The following is a 21,302-nucleotide window of genomic DNA, read 5'->3' on the forward strand; positions in this document are numbered from 1 at the left end:
TATTTCTGTTGGATGAGGTTGCATTTATTTATTTTGTGTAGTTGTGGGTGGGGGAGGTCTGTGAGAGAGACAGAGAGGCACAGATGCAGTCAGTTTGCCGTACGTCTCAACTGAGGTTTTCTGTCAGCTGGTCAGACAGGCAGGTGTCCTCTTCAATGTCATCGACTGTCGCTGAGGTTTAGAGCTGACAAGAGGAGCCCTTCATTAGCAAATCACTTCCCAGACAACATCTGGAGGACACACCAGCTATCATCTGCTATAATACACCTCTTGATTCCCTGTCTTCAAAATAGCATAGACAGTATTAAGGCATATAAATAAACGCTGTCCAAGAAATTACCCAGGGAATATGTAAAGACTGAGATTATATTAAGTAGCAGTCAGCATGTTTACGCATTACGTGCTGCCTTCTTTCATCTTCACTCTCCTTTGTGTTCAAACCTCACTATCAGCCGCTATTTCTCACAGTCGGTCCTCAATATCTTATCTGTTTCTCGTGACCTTCTCTCACTTCTCCTTGTTAAACTCATCTTTCCACAATTGATCTGACACAAAAAAGAGGCATGTTACTATAGCTGCTGACTGTAAGTGCTGCAGGCAGATAGGCATTTGAAAAATCGTAGGAAGGTATGAACTTTTCCTATTTTATTTCTTTCTGTAAACACTTTCAATCACGATTAAGGGACAGTGCGCCATCTTTCAAATATAAAGTTTTGTACATCCGAATACAATAAAAATGATCTTACAGAGTCTTAAAACTGGCCAAATACAATCTCAAACAAACTAAGTTATTAATTGTTTAACATTAATTAAATTAAGCAAAAATATGGAAGCATTGTGTAAAGAAGGAAAAAAAGTAATAGCTTGTTGAACCACTTTTAGCAGCAATAACAACCATTAAGTTTCCTTGTCATAACTCTATCAGGCTGTCACATAGTTGTGGATGAATTTTGTCCCACTCTTCTTTATAATATTACTTTAGGTCATTGATTTTTGTGAGATTTCTTTAACGCACATGATTAAGATAAGGTTGAGGTCTGGAGTCTGACTGAACTATCGCAGCACCTTCATTTTTTAAACCATTCCTGTCAGTTTGACCCAGTAGTTTGAGTTATGTTTTGGTTTATTTTTGAATGATGGATTGTTCTTTATGTTTCTCTGGTGCTTTGTTTGGTTTTATGATGAATCTGCGTTTCAAGTTACTTTGGTGTGTTTGATTGTTTTCTTATTCTCTTTTTTTTTTTTTTTTTTTTTTAAATGACATCAGAAACAGCAGTATGCGACATTACGTGATGGCAGAGCTTCAGTTCATCCTTTGTCATTTTTTTTTTTTTTTTTTTAATAAATAGGACAGGGGGAATGAATGAGAGAGAGAGGGGGAGAGAAAGAAAGAAAACCAAAGGGGAGAAGAGACGGTGAGAAGGGGGGGGAAGAGAGAGAGAAAAAAGAACTCCTGGGTCACCTGTATGGAGAAAAAAAAAAAAAAACAAAACAAACAAACAGAGGAGACAGCAAACAACAAAGAGCAACATAATAATAGAGAAAACAAAGCACCATCACAATAAACTAGCTAGTCATAGATATCAATAGTTACTAAATAATAAACGATATTGTGCAGCACGCAAGATAGACAGCGCACAGTGTGCTTTGAGGCAGCAGCCAAGAAAGCTTTAGTCCGCGTCTGTGAATACCCATGTGTGCATACCTGTGTGGATCAGCATGCTTGCATTCCAAAGGTTTCTCCATGTAATGATCTGCTAGGGAGTGTGGGGGGGCCACAGCCCCGTCCTCCAGGGTGTGAAGCGGGTATGGAGGAGATCAAAACTCCAGACATCCAGAGGCCCCCAGAACACAAGAGACCAAGGAAGACCAACAGAGGGGCAGCCGCGCCACTGTCCCAGTAAGAGCTGAGGAGAGTCCCAGATGAGGGCTCGCCCAGCAGCCGCGGAGCAGAAGTCAGGGGGAGTTGCAGTGACGCGCCCGTGAGCTCCGCCGGCCCCCAGCTGCGCCTGAGTGACCGAGCCCCAGGCCGAGAGGCCGGGGGCACCCCACCTCCAAAGGGGCCCGAGCGAGCCCCAGGCCCCAGGCCCCGACAAGCGGCCGCCAAGGAGTGAGCCGGTGTGCACCCGGACGCCCACCCCCAGACACAAAGAACCACCAACACACCGACACCTGAGGGAGTCCGCCACCGGCAGGGGAAGTGGTGGTGGGTGGAGATAGGCCTCCAAACCTTGGACTCTTATTCTCTTAGTGTTTGTGGTGATGATGATGATGTTCTATGTTCCAGCTTATTCTGGTTTATTTTTAGTTCTGCCCGTGTTAAGTCTGTGTTTCTTAGTCTGCATCCTTGTGTCTTATTTCCTGTTTTATTGTGAAAGTCTATGTCTTATGTTAGTGTGTGCAGCTTTGCTCCCCTGCCTCGTTAGTCCAATTTCTCCCAGCTGTGTCTCCCTCCTGTTGCCCATTCCCTGATTACCACCCTGTGTATATTAGCCCTGTGTTTTCCTGTGCTCAGTGTCGTGTCGTACCCTCAGAATTATGGCTGTGTGTTCACGTCTCAGTGTCATTGTTCAGTTCATGTGTTTCTCACCAGCGATAAAGCTAAGGTTCTCAGTTTCAATTCAGAGTCTCGCATTTGGATCCTCCTCTCCATCCGCCTGCACACAGAGCCCTGACAATTCTGTTGTAAATTGGTTGCTATGCTTCCTTGAAAGGACTCATGGATATATTTCATATGCTCATATGTACTTCATGGATCATTGTCTTGTTGTGTGACCCACTTTTGGCCGAGCTGTTTAGCTGTTGGACAGATTACCTCAAATTTGATTTGAGAATACTTTGGTACACAGAGGAGTTTTCTCAGTGACCACAAGGTGCCAAAGTACTGTGGCTGTCAAACAAGCCCACCTCGCCACCGTCAAGCTTCACAGTTAATATGAGGAGTATTCTGAATAATTTTTGCCAACCTAACGTGTGCTGCCATGTTCTTTTTTAAAGAGCAGAGACTTTCTCCTGGAAACCATTCACACCAAGCACAACTTGTTCAATCTTTTTCTTATTGTACTGCCATGAGCTTTGACATTTGGCACGCTAAATGAAGCATGTAGAGTCTGAGATGTAGCTCTTGGTTTTTTGCAATTTCCCTGACCATTGCATGGTCTAACCTCAGGGTGAATTTATTTGGATTTCAACTCCTGGGAAGATTGGCAACTATCTTGAATGTTTTCCACTGTGAATAACTTTAGAACTGAAAGAGGGTTTACCTTCTTTTTTTCTATTACTGTAATACAGAAAACATGTTCAGATGATGATGAAAGGATGCCACACTGAGAAGCTGTCAGAACCTGAAAGAGTTTGCCATTAGATGCCAATGCAACGGCAAAGGAAAAGACAAGAAGAGCAGGCACTCTGCTTTTTTCTAAACCTGTTGCTCAGCTTTAATAAAAGCTGATTGCAGAAGGTAATTTCCATTACCTCTTTCTACGAGCACAGGAAGATGAAGCATTGCCTAACGCCCACTTGTAAAGCTGAGAAACAGACACATAAAGGCTGTGACAGTGAGACAACACTGCTTTTCATTTAAAACAATACATCAAAAATAGTTTTGAAACATGCAAGAAGAGATCATTAATTACATTTTTAAGTGGGCTCTTGAAGTGTGTTTCTTTCTCTGTTTCTGTTTACTTATCCAGAATATATAGATAAATACAATCCCAACCTGGAACTGGAACTGGAAATAGTTCACCTCAAAGTAGAATGCATGTGCACCTGTGACAAATGCATCTAGTTCAGCTCAACACAGTTCTGTTTCTGTCACAGAAATGTGGTTTTTTTTAGGATTCATAGCTGAATGTTTCATGTAACACAGCTGCTTAAAAATATAGCAGATGTTTAATGTTACACGATAAATGCCCAGTGTTGAAACAGCTGTGGATTGAAAAAGGAAAAAACATAAATAGAAAAAATAGACCATGGCGGTTTCTTTCACCATTAATTCAACAGGTTTTTGGTTTGAACTGAAGCTGAACTCTGATTCAAACCTTTTTGCTTTTCTTGTATTTATTTTCTTTTTTTGGTGGGGAGGGGGTTAAGTAACCAGACCAGATATTTTATTTATTATCAAAGTAGGCTCCTTTTAATTTGAATCATTAGCATAAATTGACTCAAAGAGCTTTTTAGCTGCTCTGTTTCAAAGTTCACAATAATATGCTAATAGATTTTATTCCCCTTCACGTCACAATTATTTTGTTTTTATCATGATAAAATTAGGTATTAAGGGCAAAGAAAACAATTTGGAGGTGTTTTTGTAGGTTATGAGCCAATAGTTTTAGTCGAGTAGCCAACTTAAGATAAGATAAGATAAGATAACCTTTATTAGTCCCACACGTGGGAAATTTGTTTAATCTTAATTTAACTTAAGATTAAATTAGGCAAAATGTGGCCAATGAAAATAAATAAATGTGGCACGGACATGTGTGACTAGATCCACCCAAATACAACTTGCGTTTGGATGTCTTATATAAACTTAAATAACACCTACTTGATAAACTTATTAGCAGAAAAATAGTTGTCAGTATAGCTACATATCTTAAATCTCAGAGTAAGTGTGAGAAGTGCATCGAGTTTTGATAGCTTTGTTGGCTGAGAGGTACTACGTGATATTTTCAGGCCTAATTTCAGTGGTGCAAAGTTTTAGTGGGCAGAAAGATATCTACATGGAAAAAGCCCAAGACAGGGAAAATGTTGTTGTTGTTGCTAATGACCTTGGTGCTCTTGGCTGTTATTACACTGATTTCAGTGGCCATGCCTTAATGTTAGATTTGATCACAAATTTTAAAACTTGAAGACGTTTTGAGACCTAGACCTGATGTAAAATAAAAAAAATAATCAATTTTTGATCCAACACAGTCCTGTGCCAGATAGTAAAATAGTTGTGAAACTTAATCTATTGATTTTACTGATGGTGTTCATGCGTTCAGTCCCAGGTATCACATCATGTATTCAGCAAACAAAAGCTGGAATATGTACCATATGGACAAAATTGTTTGCAACCAAATGGCACTATATTGCCACCTGCAGGATGACAACGAAAGTGGAACTGGCGTAGGAGGATTAAAGCCTGCTGTTTTTATAGACTGAAGCATTTTCCACTGTGCAATTTTTAACTGCACCCTCTTAGTTACTTTATTATTGCAGTGTTACAATTATGTGTATTAAAAAATACAGTATAAACACAACTTTATAAATGTGTCCCAAGTCCATATTTATCCATATCTTTTTTTTACCATATCTGGAAGAATACTTATTCTTACATTTGTCAGTATCCATCTAGAAAACGGCGACCATCTCATGTCTAATGGACTTGAAATATTGAAATTGTGCAAATGTTGTTAGTGCCACGCTTAGTGGAAGTAAGCAATTTTTAGTAAATGGTCAGTGAAAATAAACTGTCTTTTAACTGCTCTTTCACTGTAAAAGAGGAATTAAAGGATAGTTTATTTGTGTGTGTGTGTGTGTGTGTGTGTGTGTGTGTGTGTGTGTGTGTGTGTGTGTGTGTGTGTGTGTGTGTGTGTGTGTGTGTTTGAAGATTGCTCATTACAATCTAAGAAAGCGCACAATCTAAAATAACAGCCAGTCTGGCCTTCTAAGCCACCAGACAGACAAGCTTGAAGTCAATAAATACTACAATAAATTGTGGTTGGTCTCAATCCTGTAACATAACCAACCGGTTTTGGCTCTTACTTTTTTAAAAAGAGTAGGTTCACAAAGCCAGCACAGGAACAAAACAAGGACATGTTGGAACAAAGGTTAGAGTGTTCAATGCCGTGACCTCTCTTTGCTAATGTGACTAAACCAGTCCACTGTTCACTGCTTGAAAGACGATCTCCAGTACTTAGGACAGGTTGGTTAACCACAACCCCTCTAAATCAGGCTATAATTTATATAATGCGTCGTCATATAATGGTCCTTGCAAAACCACACGTGACGTGCAGGACTAAACTGTGAACTTGAGATCAAGTCTAAGACGTCTTACAGATCGGGTGCACTGATCAAGTAGGAAAGATGAGGTGCGATGTTGCCATGCGGCCATCAGGAGGGGCTGGAACAAAGCAAGAGGCAGCACGCTGTATTCACCACGAGGCTTACGGTGCTGAGAGTACTTAGTGGAATAATTCGCTCAAAGTTTGCTTTTAAAGGGAGACTATTTCTAAAGCAAACAGCCGAAGCCTTTTAATCATATTGAAATCATTTATTGTGACTTCTATGGCAAAACAAATCTTATTTTCACTCCGTGTGTACGCTTCAAGCATTCACACCATCCATCGGAACTGGTAAATATACAGATTTATTTTGCGATTAGACCAAATCTTTCAGAATTTAACGCACAGACACGGACTTGCCATAAATCTAACGTTGGACGTCCGAAACAAAGAGGTTTATCCCGGACACCCATGACCGCATATATCCCCGCCCTCCACCGATCAACCCACCAACCATTGGTTGAGCTGTTGCACTACGCCTTTGTGATTGGCTGACTGTCTCGTCACTGAAGGTCTGTTGTTCACGCTCGCACCAGAGCAGCAGCTCCAGTGACAGTGGAGTGCTTTGATTCATGCTGTTGTGGAGTCCCCCGTTTTTGGATTCAAAGAACAGTTAATGCGGCCAGAAAAGAGCGCATGAAGGTATGGAAGAGGTTTTTACCACTTTGCTTTGGCGGGTTGTTAAAGTAAAAACTAAACTGCAAAAGTCCACAGGTGAATCTCTGACACAGTCTGAGATTTGCTTGTACGATAAAGGATTTTGGTATTTCTGATTTTTACAGGGGTTAACTTGGGACCTTGTGCTAAGTCATTACGGGGAAAAACATTTCCACATAAATATAGTAGCCAAAATAAGAGGAATCTGAATAATCGTTCATTTTCAGGCTGTAGGGTGTGAGTGCTTCAGTAGTATTGATTGTACCCTAAATCCCAGCTATAGCTATTAATAAAAGGTAATTTGATGTTGTTATGAGGTTTATGGCACTTGGATATTGAACTGAATGTTACCAATCCAGAAAATAATGACATCCCCTTGTGTTACACAAAGGCCCGGGACGGCAGGTGGATCCTCTGCTGCTCCTGAGCAACCCCAGCGATCATTTAGAAATGCATGGAGCAGACTGAGCACTCTTTCCCACACAGTGAGCAAAGCAGGGAGGACCCTTCCCGTTTTCTTAGCTAATTTTTAACCTGAGAGAAACCACAGTAGAGAGATTAAAGAGAGAGCATAAACGCTGGGCTATGTGTGAATTCACTCAAGATGACCACAGTAACTGAGGTGTGTACTCTCCCTTTGGCACTTACCACAGACCACATTAGATGCTCTGCTTCTATATTGAATGTCTGGCTTGATATGGATGAGCATAACCTCTAATTTTAACACCATGAATGTATTTGCTTTGGCTTATTACCGGATCAAGCTTTGCTACTCACACAGCCAACCTGCAACAGTTAAAACCATGTCAGCTACAGAGTGGGTTTCAGTAATTTACTCTTGAGTGACGATTCCCATGGTTTGGGTATCCCTGGAATGTGGCAACGATTTTCCATGGAAGCTGATCGAATGACAAATACCCAGTTTTGGCATTACACTGACTGGAAACAGGTCAAACATACAGCAGTACTGACACAAAACTAAAGTACGTGTGTGGTTGAGAAAGAGTGAAACCACTTTCACATTATGACAAGTAAGTAGCCAGTAAATAACTGCTGATTCACACTCTGCTGCTTTGCTGTGAATGTCGGTGAGCCACAGAATGCACTCTGGAATTCTGGAGGGACAGAGAGTGTTGTGGGATCGCTGCTTGAAGAAAGCAAAAGCTTTGAAACTTCGTGGCAGCGAGGAGAAGAGGGTGGGTTTCTTTAAAAAAGAGGAGATGAGAAAAGTTGCTTTGACAAATTAAAGGAAATATCAAAACACCAAATGGTTTAGTAAGTATGAAAATAAAACTCATCACACGATGTGCCATTTGCAGACAGCAGATCTTGACTCAGTTGAACACCTAAAGACAGAGCTGGGCAATTAATGTTCCCAACGGGTCACATGAGAAACGGGGACTGTTGTGGAGGGCCACGACAATAAGCTGAACTCAGTTCTGCTACTCGTAAGATTAGACGATACACTTAGTAGACATAGTGGAAATGGCAGCATTTTATCATTTTTTAATCAACAATATTTCAAAAACAAGTGTGTTTTTTGGAAAGATTTCAGAGATTTTTGACTCATACAAAGTGTTGTTGTTCTTTTGCTTTTAGTTTAATTACTTCATCTGTAGTTTTTCAGTTCTGTTTTGTAGGTTTCTTTAGATCTAAAAATCTAGTCTGCTTTGGGCTTGAACAAGTGCACAGAAGTCAGGCTCAGTGGCTGTGCAGAAAACACGAAGGACAGCTGTATATGCATTTGTTAACCTTAATGAATGAGAATATTTGTTCATGTATGAGGTAGATCCAAAGTGAAACAACATCTAATGAGATCTCTCCTTATGTGTAGAAAGTATTTTTTGAAAGAAGAATAAAAATCCAGCAGTGACACTGACTTAAAGTGCTCGAATGAATCGAAAGTGCAACACACTCAATCAGTGCTCTTTCTCTGATTAAATTAACTATTTAAGTTTTAGCATTAATAAAATAAAATAATTTTTTAGTACTGACATGCAGCATCTGCGGGTGTAATATAAAATGCAAAGAATTCAGTTCTGTCTTCATTTCAGTCAGTTTTTCTTATATCTGCTTCAAAGGTGACATTTTTCTCTGGCAGATTTGGACAACAACCAGTTGAAACACCTGCCAGTTTGTCCCATTTGAGTCCCAGCCAATCAAAGCATTCACACGTGTCTCAGACATCACAGCTCTTGCCCCGAGCTTCAACTGAAGCTCCAGATTTCCTGCAATGTCCTTGATCCAGCTTGTTCCTGTCAAATGCAGAGTCCATGAAACACTCTTTGATAAACCACCAGAGAATTACTTATTGTTTTTGCAGTTGTATGGGAAATCGTGGAGCTGGTCTTGATCGCTCCATCCTGGTAAAAACAAAAAAAAGTCCTTGGTTGTTTTTGCAGCTTTGCAGGTTTAGATGTGTGTTCCCCCTCTGCTTTAGTCAAGTTGCATTTATTTGCCTATTTAGTCTCATAATGGTGACTCAAACTGTGATCCTGAAATGCAGCAACCGGCTCTTGCATTGTGTTTCACCAAACAGCTGAAATGGGGCAAACCTCATGATTTATACTTATTTATGTTGGAATTTTAATTTCCCATTGACCTCATGTCAGGTCGATCAGGGACAACCAAATGGCCAGATGTGACCCATGAATGTTAAAGTCTGCCTTTACATATGGGCCCCATGAGGAAGACCATGATCATAATCTCCTTCTTCACACATACCTCATCAAACTCTTGTCACACTGAGCAGTTTCGATGTGATTTAAAGGAGCTGATTTGAAAATGACTTCATCTGCAATTCAAAAGATGAAGTCAACTTTCAGAAAGGTCTGTCTCAGTTTTAAGAATGATGTCAGCTGTGTGAGGTGTGTTATGTCTGGCCCCTGTGACTAAACAGGGCCCTGCTGTGAATCACAGGATGCAGTAGTGTAGGTGTAGCATGGCTAAGGTCTTACAAGCTTAAAAAAAGATGTTTCAGACTATCACATTTGCCTAACAGTCTTGGGATTTGGACTTAATGTGCAGATATGCTAATGACTTCCTGTTTATAACCCGGAGCACAACTCAGCAAGTCCACAGATGGGACCCGAGTCCCTTTGTATATCAGTTCTGTGTCGCTCCCTGAAAAATGAGAATGAGTAGCTACTACTGGGGGCTGATTTACATATAAATCAATTTGTAATACCCAGAAGCAATCTTGTTTCCTAATTTGATTTCATTCTTTTTTTCATCTGCTCCTTTAATGAAATAAAACAGTTTTTAGGAACAATGAGAAATCTTGCTTTCACTCACTCACTCTTTCTGTCTTTAGGAGGAGAAGATGAACGTGGAGGCTCTAAGCAGAGCGGAGCTGCTGACTCTCCTCAGTATCTTGGAGGGGGAGCTAGAGGCCCAGGATGTAGTCATACACGCCCTCAGGGTAAGTTGGCAGCTACATCTGATACAACAGATCCCCCCGTGGACTCGTGCTTACCGAAGGAGTTACATGACGGAGCATAATTAACCGTATCATTTCCATCCCAGTATCCCAATGAATAAAACAAAATGTGAGACTATCTTTAGTCCATACACCATTTGACACTAAAATTAACCTGTTTCAGCATCACGCTCCCAATAAGAATGTGAGTGAACTGGGAGGGGATATGTAAACAGGAAGCTGAGGAAAAAGAGCTAGTGAAGACGATGGCACAGCAGCCGTTCTGGGTTCATCAGAGCACCAGTATTATTGCTGGTCAGTCTGGCCTTTGACCAAATTTTCTTTTTAAACTCAAGTCACTTTTCAGTTTTGACTATTGTGTCTCGATTGAGTTCAGACAGACTGCAGTTTATACTGGTGTCTTTTGTGACCACATTAGTTTAAATCTGGGGATTCCCATTGTTGCAAAATGAAAACAGAAGCGGATTACTCTGGTGTGGTATGTTGCCTCAGGTAAATATTTCAAAGCCTTGCAAGAGCTGTTTAGCTTGGGCTAATTAGTTGTACATAACTGTGTTTGGAACACTAAACACAGACTATGAAGATGACTGCAGATTGCATTTTTAGATTGCATACTCTACATAGCATTTAGGCAAAGTTGTGCCAGTCAACACCCAAACATCTTTCAACTTGGGCAACCTGAATCACAAGAGTCCACATTAGAAAAGATTATAAACGTCATTCCAGACAAAACTCCACAACAGCCATGTTTCATCACACGTCTGATTTTAGAGAACCGTTTAGGCTTGGTTTTCTTTTGGATGTTGAGTTTTGTGCAGCTAATTCACTCAAGCTGAGAGAATAGCTTTCTTTTCCAACAACAGTGTTTAGTGTCTGGGCCTGGTCTGATTAGTTCTCTTTGTGCCGCTTTTTATACTCCTGCCACAGCAGCTGTTCTATGCTTAGACCGTGAATGTTTGCCTCATTGTCTGAAATAACAATTAGGCCTACAATGAGAACAAGTAGCAGTGATGTGATATATAGGCTTTGATATTGACATTTATCTAAAAAGCAAATGAGAAGGCAGAATTTCAGTGCCGGGACCTGAAGGAAAGCCATTCTAACCACACCAGCTCATATGCAAGTCAAAGGGCTGCTATGTAGAGCTGAAGCATACAGTGTTTGACCTGAAACTCAGTGCACATGTTCAACCATCCCCTCAGGACAAATGCATAGTCGACTTATTCCTTTTTCCAAATCTTTATTACTCTGTTTTTTCTTCTATCTCTTTTCCTCACAACACAACCACATTACGGGGGGACTTTGATGTTTAACTGTGACCCATGTCCCATCTGCACAACTGACACACACACACACACACACACACACACACACACACACACACACACACACACACACACACACACACACACACACACACACACACACACAGGTTTGGTGGTCTCCATGGGGCCTGTCAGAGGCTGCAGTGTTTACTGTGCAGAGGATGTACAGAGTTATAGGCTTAGATCACTGACTTCCTTTGTTCCAGCTGGGGGCCGGTACAGTAGATTGCTGACAGGTCAATGTAAGGGCAGACTGTGTGTTGAAGGGAGTGTCAGGACTTGATAGCAGGCTTCAATTTAGTCTGTCTCTGTGTATCAGTTTGACACCCAGGAAGTCTATTTATACAATTTGTGTTTCACTATCTTGGGTCTTTTGTACCTTCCCACTCTGGTTAACATATCTCAAGCAGTTGCTATAACAATGCTTTTCCTCAATTAGAGCTCTCTTTTCAGTTTGTTTACTAGCACACTGCACTTACCAAAGAAGTCAATGCTTACTTGCATGTGGGGCAGATTGCTCTACCATATTTTCCAGTATTTTCCTACCTCAAACACTCTCTCCTCCCAGCAGCAAGTACCTGGGACTGCAAAACAAACCTGCATCTTTGTAACCCCTCCTTCACCTGAAACCCCTGCAAACCTGGAGCTGCAACAGTTGTTTGCTTACTTAATCACACAATGAGATGGTGTCAACTGTGGGACTTGTCTCTACAGATTCTGGGTTTTAATGTTTCCAGTTCTCATCAGCGAGGACACAGATGAGCAGTTTTACTAGAGGGAACATTCCTCAGAACATGACACCAGAAACAGGTCTTGCATTCCAAGAGGTGTGGCGTATGTTTTGAGTTAACAATTGTCTGCAACTAAAGGGAACTAATGCTATTATTATCTTCTCCCTGTTAAGCGCTGAGCAACTTAAAGTTAGTGTGTTGAAAACATGTACTTTAGAGAAGAAGCTCTACACCTGCTCCTTAAATTGGCAGTGAGGAAGTATAAGGTTGGTCCTTGTAGACTGGTGCATTTCTGTTGAGACAAAGTGGGGAGCAAATGTACGAAACAGACACTGTAACAAAGTCTGTGACGCTGGATTATCTGATAATGGAACTGTTTTTGTTTGTCCAGGCAACAGAGTTTGTGTGGTAATGTTTTTCATATGATGTCATGTCCTGTAATCCTAAAATGCTTTGTCTATTTTTATAGGCTGATGTGATTTCCCGACTCCATAAACAATAAGGGTGGGCAAGACTTTATTGTTCAGATAAGAGTGTGTACTGCCCGATTTGGACAAGTTCTTAAGATTGGCAGGGTAAACATTATAAAAAAGGGCCACTAACCACACAGAAGTTTCCCTTAAAAGGAAGCCTAATAGAGTATTGTAGTGTACACTCGGTCAGTAACCAACAGCTGGGAGATTGTAAGAGGACAGCTCATTGACTTAAAGTGTGTAAAAGAGAAGGTGGGTCCACTTAAATATCATTTAAACAGCATCTGGAAACACAAACCATGTCACACACAGAATTGATAGAAACAAGTAGTTGAATATGAGGCAATGTTTTCCTAAGGATGCCTTTTTATGGCTGCTTCTGTTACACCTTAACTAGATTTCAAAATAAAGGTTTATATCTAACAACACCCTTCATTTTATTTAGATTTACCACACAGCCTGGCACTAGTAATAATAATACAACTTTTTTAAAAAGCCACATAGGAGATCTGGCACAGAGTTTCCTTGTTCCACTAATGAAATGCCTTTTTGAAAGCAATGCCTGACCAAAGGGTGAGAACACCCACTTCCATGTTGCATCAGTAACTGCTGATGATAACATTTGCTGCAGTTAAACATTACTTAGAAAGTTTCATTTGGTGTCGTCCCACTTATCTTAGCACCACCTGTGATTAATATGTACCTGGGAGGTGTCTCGAGCACACCTTAGCTTACATTTCATAAAGCAAACACCTAAAATCTCATAATCCCATTTTTCTTTCTCTCGCTCCCTCTGTCTGTCTCTCTCTCTCTCGAGTAGAAGAAGAAATAAAAGTAATGAATAAAAAAGTGAGTACTATCATTGAATTACACTTGACTTACAAGTCAATTTGTAGTTTTAATAACTGTTATAAACTTAAAGAGACATGATGTCTCACCACATGCCTACATTGTCGAGACACCGTTTGAGGGGGCCGCTGTGCTGCAGGGCATTATTTATCTGCATCATCTGGAAAAGCTAATCAGCGTAAACCTAATACACTGTTTTTAACTCTGATTTTTAATTATTAAATCTTTCTTATTTGCTGGTTGTCTGTTTTAGCTGTGTGTGCAACCAAATTTTGTTTATATTCTTATTGCTGGCTTTGCACATAATGGCAATAAATAATAACCCATTTAGGCTGAGACATTTTTAAATTGCCTCTATTTTTTTCTGTTGCCATGTAGGTCTACAATTTCAGTCAGTTTGGAGTGATGGAAAGGTGTAAAGGAGAATTTATAAGAAACTAAAGCAACAGAAGTAATAAAAGAAGCATTGAAGCACCTTTTCATAGTATGTAGAGAGTTCGCCTGCTCCTATTATGGCTACTATTTAGTCTCCCAGTTAAAATAATACCTTAGCAAATCTCTGCTTCAGTTTGGCTGTTTCTCACATTTCTGCTAAAACCTCTGTAAGCTAACTGCTTAGCAACATTAGCTAATTAGCTTTTTACTTGTAAGAATACTAATGACACTGCTGGCTCAAGTTAATGTGTGGCTATTAGTTGTGTATGTGTTAGCTATAAAAAATATATGTGTTATATATGTTCATACATCATGTGTTTGTATGTGAGCTTGCTGTATTTTTCTGCAACCTACTTTGAGTAGGATGTGTACGGGCTCTCCTAAGAAATTACTCCATACTCTTGCTTCTGTTAAGCTGTGGTTTTTTATGGTGTCATTAGTGGTTAGCTAGCTAGTAGTTAGCTCCCGGCTGTCATACCAAACTCACTGAAGATGCACACTATTGAGCAGATATGTTATGTATAACCATTTTAATGGAAGTTTTCACTCTCATAACTGCTGCTTGAAGAAAAGAAAAAACAACCACTTGATTCCATTTAACTTGTATACAAAGTGTCAGTTAAATCAGATAATCAGTGCACATTTTGACTTTGTCTGTGCTACTTGCTGAGCTAATTGAGTACCAAATTCAAATTGAAAAGTATCCTGCATATTTTTTCCCATGACTTCCTATAAAGACATTTGTTGTCTGTAGTTGTGTAGAGCTATGTAGCAGAGAGGCTTTGCTTGTTGTGCCCTGTCATAAAGGAAAGTGCAGTCTGTCATTACGATCAGAACTGTCCCGGCAAAAAAACACGAGAGGCCAGACCTTAGGCCAGCTCTGCTACAAACACACACTGAGCCCAGCCCTTAATGGTCTGTTTAAACAGCTATTTAACTCAGGAAGCTGCAGTTTTCTCTCCAGTTTTACTCTAATGACCAACAGAAAAATAACAAAAGTTCACAACCACAGTTCAGGATATACATAATGGCTAACACAAAACTTTATAGTCATAGAAAAAGGGAAACTGAGATACGGATATACAGTCGTATTGGTTCTCAGACACTGAAGGCTGCAGGGTCAGACTTGGGAACAATGCATGGGACTGAAAGCACTGAGACAGTGTCTTTGTGCAAGTTCTGTAATCTCTTCACTGAGGGTCACATTCTTTGTATAGCCAGAGAGAAAGCCTCAAATACAGCCTTCCTACTGAAGCCCTGAGGGTGTGTGTGTGTTGTAATGGTATTTTTTGTTTTGTGAGAGCATGTGAGAAAAAGAGCCTGACAGAGAGGAGGAAGTAAAGAGATGCATTTTCTAACAAGTGATGATGAACTTACAGAGGAATGCAGTGGCATGCATGTTTGGGCATGGGAACGAGGAGAAGGCACTCAGCTGGGGTGTCTGATGAGAATAGTAGGGGGAGATGGAGACTTGTGTCCCCAAGACCCGTGGAGTAAACTCTGAAGCATGTGCTCACATCATTAGGACTGCCTGCGGACCCTGAGTGCCTCCAGAACTCAAACATACTAAACATACTAAACATACTATCTGCTATGTAGTCAATGAGACCTCCTAATTTTTTCCCCTGAACAGGTGTGCTGTCACTTTTTATTCACTTGTTTTTAGTTTACATATAATTGAACCACTTTAATAGCGTCGGGTTTGTGTGTGTGTGTGTGTGTGTGTGTGTGTGTGTGTGTGTGTGTGTGTGTGTGTGTGTGTCTGAGTTTATGGTACAAACATTCACCGCTGCATCCCTGGGGAGGCGTTAACATCTGCCCCTGGTGGGGGGACTGGATAGCCGTTCCTCACCTCTTTGTGTTTGGTTTGAGGGGGATGACCATCTGCTTGGTCTCACGCTGACGATAACATCACTCAGCGCAGATTTCCTGCAATCACACAAACACACGCTTCCGGATCTATGTCCAGTCATAATGATATCCTTTTTTGGTTCGGTGCCACAGTGTGGAAAAGAGGCTTCATCCTATCAAACCCATATACTGTCATACATAAGAAACACTGGTTTCTGCTGAGTCAAGTCTGAACTTGTACTCACATATTAATGTGCATGCATGTTCGGGACATAACAGTCCCGGAAAAAACAAAATACATCTTCAATGTTTCCATAGAAGTTAAGAGAACAAATTGCAGTCAGGTCCTGTTAATTAAATCAACTTAATTAAATGATCTCCAGCAAGCGTGCACACCTCTGTTAAAGGAGAGGGTTGGGGCAGTTTGCTGGTATTCACTTGTGTTTGAACACAGTTCCAAGGAGGAAAGACTTCGTGCTGCTGCCTGTCAATCTAGGGGGGAAATCACCCCAAAGTCAGGCTGTGGAACGCTCAGAGAAATGTAAAAGAGACACAGATCTTATACTGCTAACTGTTAGAGTTAATGATAGTACAATTAGAAAAAGATTGGACTAGTGTGACTTTCTGGAAGGGTTGCCAAAAGCCTGTTTTCTCTATAAAGAACGTGGCTACATGGCTTGGGTTTGCAAAGTTGTGTCTAAACAAACTAGACTCCTGGAACAGTGTCCTTTGTACAGACCAAAGTGGAGATGTTTGGCTATAATGTAAAGCACCACATTTTGGATAAGACAAAACACGGCATATCAGGGCAAACGCCTCCTACCAAATGTCAGTCACAGAGATATAGAGATAATAATTAGTGCTTGTTTTGCAGCCATGAGACCTGAACACCTTACAGTCTTTGATTATGAACTTAGTATTCTAGAGTCACTTGTGAGGCCGTCTGTCCGACTGCTGAAGCTTAGCTGAAACTGGGTCATGCAGTAGGACCATAATCATAATGACAGTAGAAAATCTTCAACAGAATGTCTAAAAAAGAAAATAATCCAGGTGCTCCAGTGGCCCAGTCAAAGTCCAGCCTGGTTAAAATGCTGTTGCAGGACTTTAAGACAGGCGTCCATAAACTAATGCCAAATTTTAAAGAAAAGAGAACCAAAGAGAGACTGATTTAGTCACACAGAAAACAAACTTCAAGGTATTTTGATAAAGGTGTTTCTACACTTTGTGTTGTGTACTTAGTTTTTCAGAGGACTACATAGAGTCCTGTGAAAACTTCCTTTTTCACATGACTGTAGACTGTAGTAGATTTTTTCTCTCTCTTGTTGCCTGCTGTGCTACACAAAAATGTGTGTTACCATGCGCTTCAATATTTGATATTTGTTCAAGCTGATTTTCAGCATCTCTTGGAAAGCACAACCGTATTCATATGTGTGAATAGAACAGAATGGATTTCTTGTCATTGTATATGCAACAAAATAACAGGTTAATGTTTGTGTATATCTGATAGGCTCAGCACAGAGATGCTTTTGTCCAAGAGCGCTACGGACAGTATGACCTCAGCGATCCATTCCTGGCCCTGCAGCGGGACAACGAAGCCATGGAGTGCCATAACACAGCCGCCGAACCTCACACGCATCTGCAGGGAAGGGCAGTGGGGCCAAATCCTCTGGCTGTGCTTAAACTGGTCATGGCTCACTGCAAGAGGATGCAGGAGAGGATGATGGGACAGTTAGCTGCTGCTGAAAACAGACACAGAAGGGTAAGGGGCAATGCACATTCAGATAGTCACCAGTCTTCAGATCAGCTTTTCTACACAGCCATTATCACACATGGGCTAACACAAGTGCAAGTTTGCTTTGTGTGTGGACATGCATGTGTATTTGTTTCAGCTACTGATTTGGCTTATAGTAGTGAGGCAGACCGAGAGGGGATGTGGAGCTTCTCCACCCCAAAGCTCTGGTCTGTGAGGATATGTGTGGGAGACTCACAACTTTAGTGTTTTTCCCTTTGGCTGTATGTTTGATAGATGATAGCAGACTTGGAGGAGGAGAAACGACGACACGTCCAGGAATCTGCACTCCATGCTGATTTCACCTTCATGCTGCAGACAGAAAGAGATAAACTACTGCATCAGGTGAGACTGGAATGTAAAGGATAGGCGAAACAATAAGTGTGTCTATATGTATGTTTGTCTTTGTGAGATAAAATGTTAACGTCTTATAGAAATTGTTCCTCTCTTGCTGACAGATGAGCACATCTGGTCAACCTGCTTCCCTTTCCCTCACCTCTCCCTGTCTGCACAGTGTCCTTTTTCGCTCTTGTGGTGGTGATTTAAAACCCAGCAGCAGGGAAGCATCAGTGAAACTCCACTGTGTAACTCAGTAGGGTGGAGAGGGCTTGTCCGGTTAAAAGTATAGACACACACACAGGCACAGAAATGTTCCATGGGAAACAGATGAGGAAGAGACTATTGTTTAGCTGACTAGTTGCCATGGGGCTTTATGGTCTCAGGAAGCCTGAGATAATGGATGTTCACGTCTAATGCAAGGTCAGCCGGCGAGCACGCACACTGAGAGCACACAATCGGCTACTACATAGACTTCACACGAGGACCTTATGTAAGAAAGGCTTCCTGAGCGTCTCTCAGTCTTCCTTAGGCCTTCCTGCCTCATACCAAATACACACACCATTATATTTTCTCACCTCTCACTTCCTTCTAATACTCATCAAAGCTCTTTAGAAGCCCAGAAATCTTCAAAAGATTTCACAGTAAATGCTCATTTCCAAAGAACATAGCTTTTTAAATGAGACAATATCATTATTATCTCAGTGTCACTTGAGTTAATGTCATAAAAGTCATTGACATATAAAACAGCTCTAAAATAGACAGCAGTGTTTGAAACAGAAAAACACGATTGCTGCCAGCTTGGTTATAGTGAATAGACTTTTCAGAAAATGTGTATTTTTAAAGAAAACAGTATCTGCTCCACTGTTGGATCTACTGTGACACAGCAGTGCTCTTGTGCCTCCTTGTGGCCACATGTGGCAGAGCAACTATGACTTTATTTGTGTCTCTCTCATTCCCTTTCTAGCTGGAAGTGGAGCATGCAACGGTGCAGAGATTAGAGAAGGACAAAGCCCAAGTAGTGAGCAAGGTGGAGGAGTCTCTGTGCCAGCAGCAGCAGCTCTCCTCAACTCTGACTCTGGAGCTCCAGAAAGCCAGCAGCCAGGCTCAGGAGGAAGCCCAGAAAGTCTCACAACTTCAAGTATTGCTGCAAGAGGAGACCAGTGCCCTGGAGAAGCTCCGGGCTGTTCTTGAAAATGAGAAGAGCAAGGCAGCCAAGCTTCAGGCCAAATCTGAGAAACAGATGGCTGAGTTTGACAGAGAACGTGAGCACTTGAAAGTCAGACTGGGTAAAGAGGAGGAACGGAGTAAGGAGCTTGAGAGACAGGTGGAGGACCTGAAAAGGAGGTTGGCTGAACTTGAAGGATCTAAAGAAGAGGCAAAGGCAGCTGTGGTGGAGGAGAAAGAGTCAATACCCAAAAAGATGGCAGATTCCACTTCTGTTCAGACTGAGCTGGATGGAAAGATAACCGTCACGCCTAAATCCACCTCACTGTCAAAAGTCAACGGCCATCATGGTCAAAAAGAGACAGAACTGACACAGGAGGGGAGAGGGGCAGATAATGGTGGGGTAGTAGAAAATGGGGGAGGATCACTTTTGCATTCCCCTCACCCTCATCCTGCCTCTCCCTCAAGCACAGCCTCCTCTTCCCTCTCCTCTTCCCCCATTTCCTCTCCTGTTCTGGCAAAGCGTTTGGGCAGTCCTGGTTTCCATCAGTCCTCCTACCAGGCTGGAGTCAATCAGCGGTTCCAGGCTGCCAGGCACAAGTTCCAGAGTCAGGCGGAGCTGGATCAGCAGCAGCATGGCGGCCCACTTTCCCCGAGGGACCTCTCCCCCACCACCTCCTCCATTCCTCCCCCACCAGAGCACACCACAGCTAAGCAGCTGGCCCGCAACACTGTCACTCAGGTGCTGTCCCGCTTTACCAATCAGCAGGCTGGAGTCAAGCTGGCTCCAATCAGCAGCTCTCCATTTGGTACAGACTACCGCAATCTAGCAGCATCTCCCCCGGGAGGAAGGTCGCCTTCAGGGCCTCTATCTCCAGGCATCCGCTCCCCCATCATTCCACGTTCAGAGAGGGCATACCCTCCCCCAACTCCTCCCAAGAAGCCGGGCATGAGTCCAACTCCAGGCTCTCCCAGTCACTCTGCTCGAACCAGCCTCTTTCCAGAGCTGACGGGGAACTGTGGGCACAGTAGCAGTGGCCAGGAGGGGGCTAAGGAGTCTGACCTGGTTTTATCTTCAAGTGGTTAATAGAAAGATCACACTAACCAACAACTGCTAAACAATTCAGGGATATGTCGGCGGTTTTGTAGTATCCATCTTAAGTAGCAAAACTACTTAATAGCACTCCAAATCAGAAGTCTAGACAACTGAAGCTGTGCTGGTTCAGTCAGATCCAGATTTTGCTGCACCCCTACCTCCATGAAACAGTTGGAAAGTAGAACTATTTGAAATGAACTACAGTACATGGATTATTTTAGATGCACTTGTTTTTTGTCACTTGGCTGTCTTTCTTTCTTTCTTTCTTTCTTTCTTTCTTTCTTTCTTCACGTAGAACTATTGTGAGTTTGTGTAATAATTGAAAATGTGCTATTTTAGACACTATATTAAAAGTATTCAAAAACAATTTACAATTTAAAGAAAGCACCTGTTGATTTTTTTTAAAGAAATTATTATAGTTTTTGTCATTGTTTAACAAACCTTTTCTTTCGTCATGAGCAGAAGCTGCTCATTGTTTTACAATTAAAAAAACACCAGTCACACAATGTTAAAAAAATAGACTGTGTAGGGCTCAAATGTGTAAATGTAAGCAAACGTGTAGCTTTCACTGTGTTTTTGAAATGTTTTCCTGATGACTTCTTATGCAGATTCTAGAGATTCTCAGTTAAAAACTTTATTTAACTCTGTAAAAGAAAAAGTTCTGTATGAACAAACATCACCTGCATGTACTGTTTTTATGCTACACTTAACCATGAAAACACTTGAGTATTATGAAAAGGGAGACCGCACTTTGCACTACTTTACTGTATGTCTATGATTTTTAGTGACATCTGCTTCACAGGGAGGACTGTGTCATTATGTGATAAATTGTAGTTATACTGTCAGTAAGCGTGGACACTAAAGCTTCCAATCATGCCACTGTAATCTTTCTATTGTATTATTTCCTGTGACTTACTGTATGATCCTTGGCTTTAAAACCATTGATTCCTTCCAAGCAAATATTTTAGCCATTCTATTTGAATCTGTAGGCATACACTGCTGTCAGTGACCCTCACCTGTGTAAAGGATGACATGAAACCCTGCAACATTTTGTGCTTTTCCAATAAACTGTCCATGTCTTGAACGCCTAGAGTGTCTTTTAAAACAATGTCC

The 21,302-nt window shown here is 41.4% G+C and overlaps 1 protein-coding gene across 1 annotated transcript; it reads left to right on the top strand.

Annotated features, from left to right (window-relative positions):
• Positions 1-6,526: 6,526 nt before the first annotated feature.
• On the top strand, positions 6,527-21,273 carry cttnbp2nlb (CTTNBP2 N-terminal like b). Its single transcript, XM_080899863.1, has 5 exons — positions 6,527-6,683; positions 10,012-10,119; positions 17,309-17,560; positions 17,828-17,935; positions 18,894-21,273. Exons 1-5 carry the CDS (start codon positions 6,678-6,680, stop codon positions 20,178-20,180), a joined length of 1,761 nt encoding a protein of 586 aa, XP_080755989.1. The 5' UTR covers positions 6,527-6,677; the 3' UTR covers positions 20,181-21,273.
• The last annotated feature ends 29 nt before the right edge of the window (positions 21,274-21,302 follow it).

The sequence above is a fragment of the Rhamphochromis sp. 'chilingali' genome (assembly GCF_963969265.1).
Source record: "Rhamphochromis sp. 'chilingali' genome assembly, chromosome: 12".
In the NCBI taxonomy this organism is placed as follows: domain Eukaryota; kingdom Metazoa; phylum Chordata; class Actinopteri; order Cichliformes; family Cichlidae; genus Rhamphochromis; species Rhamphochromis sp. 'chilingali'.

Coding starts and splice junctions, on each gene's coding strand:
- cttnbp2nlb (XM_080899863.1), top strand. Junction 17,561..17,827: donor CTGAAAACAGACACAGAAGG/GTAAGGGGCAAT, acceptor TATGTTTGATAG/ATGATAGCAGACTTGGAGGA. Junction 17,936..18,893: donor GAGATAAACTACTGCATCAG/GTGAGACTGGAA, acceptor TTCCCTTTCTAG/CTGGAAGTGGAGCATGCAAC.